The 877-nt window shown below is 63.1% G+C and overlaps 1 protein-coding gene across 1 annotated transcript in view; it reads right to left on the bottom strand.

Moving 5' to 3' along the window:
- Nucleotides 1-721, bottom strand: part of OPN1SW (opsin 1 (cone pigments), short-wave-sensitive) — a 2693-nt gene extending 1972 nt beyond the window's left edge. Inside the window, exons 1-2 of the mRNA XM_010568780.1 lie at nucleotides 357-721; nucleotides 31-199 (exon numbers count right to left, since the gene is read on the bottom strand). Of these exons, the coding sequence (XP_010567082.1) occupies nucleotides 31-199; nucleotides 357-702 (515 nt within the window). The 5' untranslated portion in view covers nucleotides 703-721. The remainder of the gene's footprint in view (nucleotides 1-30; nucleotides 200-356) is intronic.
- Nucleotides 722-877: the final 156 nt, after the last annotated feature.

Below are 877 nucleotides of genomic sequence, written 5' to 3'. Positions count from 1 at the left end.
CCCTGCCCACCATCCCCCTCCCCCCCCCACCTGCTCCACCCGAAGAACGGGGGGATGGCGACACCGACGCCGATGACCCAGGTGGCCACCACCACCATCAGGGCGTGCTTGGAGCTGAAGCGGAAGTTGCCGAAGGGTTTGCAGATGACGATGTAGCGCTCGAAAGCCAGGAAGGCCAAGGACCACCCCGTCACCAGCCCTGGGGGGGGACACCACCGGGACCTCAACCCACCTCCCACCAACCCCCATGGCCCCACCAGACCACGGTGGTCACCTCCACCTACAGCCCCACTGTGTCATGGTGGTCACCCCAAACCCTACAGCCCCACCAGACCCCAGTGGTCGCCTCCACCTACCTCCGGTGGCCCCCACGAAGCCCTCCAAGGAACACATGTGCTTGCCGAAGACGAAGTAACCCTGGGAGCTGGAGACGAAGACGGTGAAGACGCTGAAGATGCAGGAGATGAAGCCGCTGAAGGAGATGTTCACCAAGATGTAGTTGAGGGGTTGCCTCAGCTTCTTGTACTTGACGGTGACGACCAGGACGATGGCGTTGAGGGGGGTGCCCACCAAGAAGACGAAGCCCATGAAGGCGGTCTGCAGGTAGAACGCCCACGGCGGAGCGATGTGATATTGGGGACCGTCCCAAGGTCCCACCGAGGACCCGTTCTTGAAGAGGTAAAACTCTTCGTCACCCGACATGGTGATGGGGCTGGGGGGGGTGGGGGGACACGGTGGTCCCCTGCCCTCCCCCTCTGATATACCCTGCCCAGCCCCAAGCCGCTTAACGGCTGAGGGGGGGATCAGGGCTTCATCCTTGGGCAAACTTGGGGATTAGTGGGGGCTAAGCCGGGCTGAGAGCCTAATCGGCCTCCCA

The sequence above is a fragment of the Haliaeetus leucocephalus genome, unplaced genomic scaffold (assembly GCF_000737465.1).
Source record: "Haliaeetus leucocephalus isolate CR32 unplaced genomic scaffold, Haliaeetus_leucocephalus-4.0 Scaffold257, whole genome shotgun sequence".
In the NCBI taxonomy this organism is placed as follows: domain Eukaryota; kingdom Metazoa; phylum Chordata; class Aves; order Accipitriformes; family Accipitridae; genus Haliaeetus; species Haliaeetus leucocephalus.
This window is presented reverse-complemented; position numbering and strand designations above follow the sequence as displayed.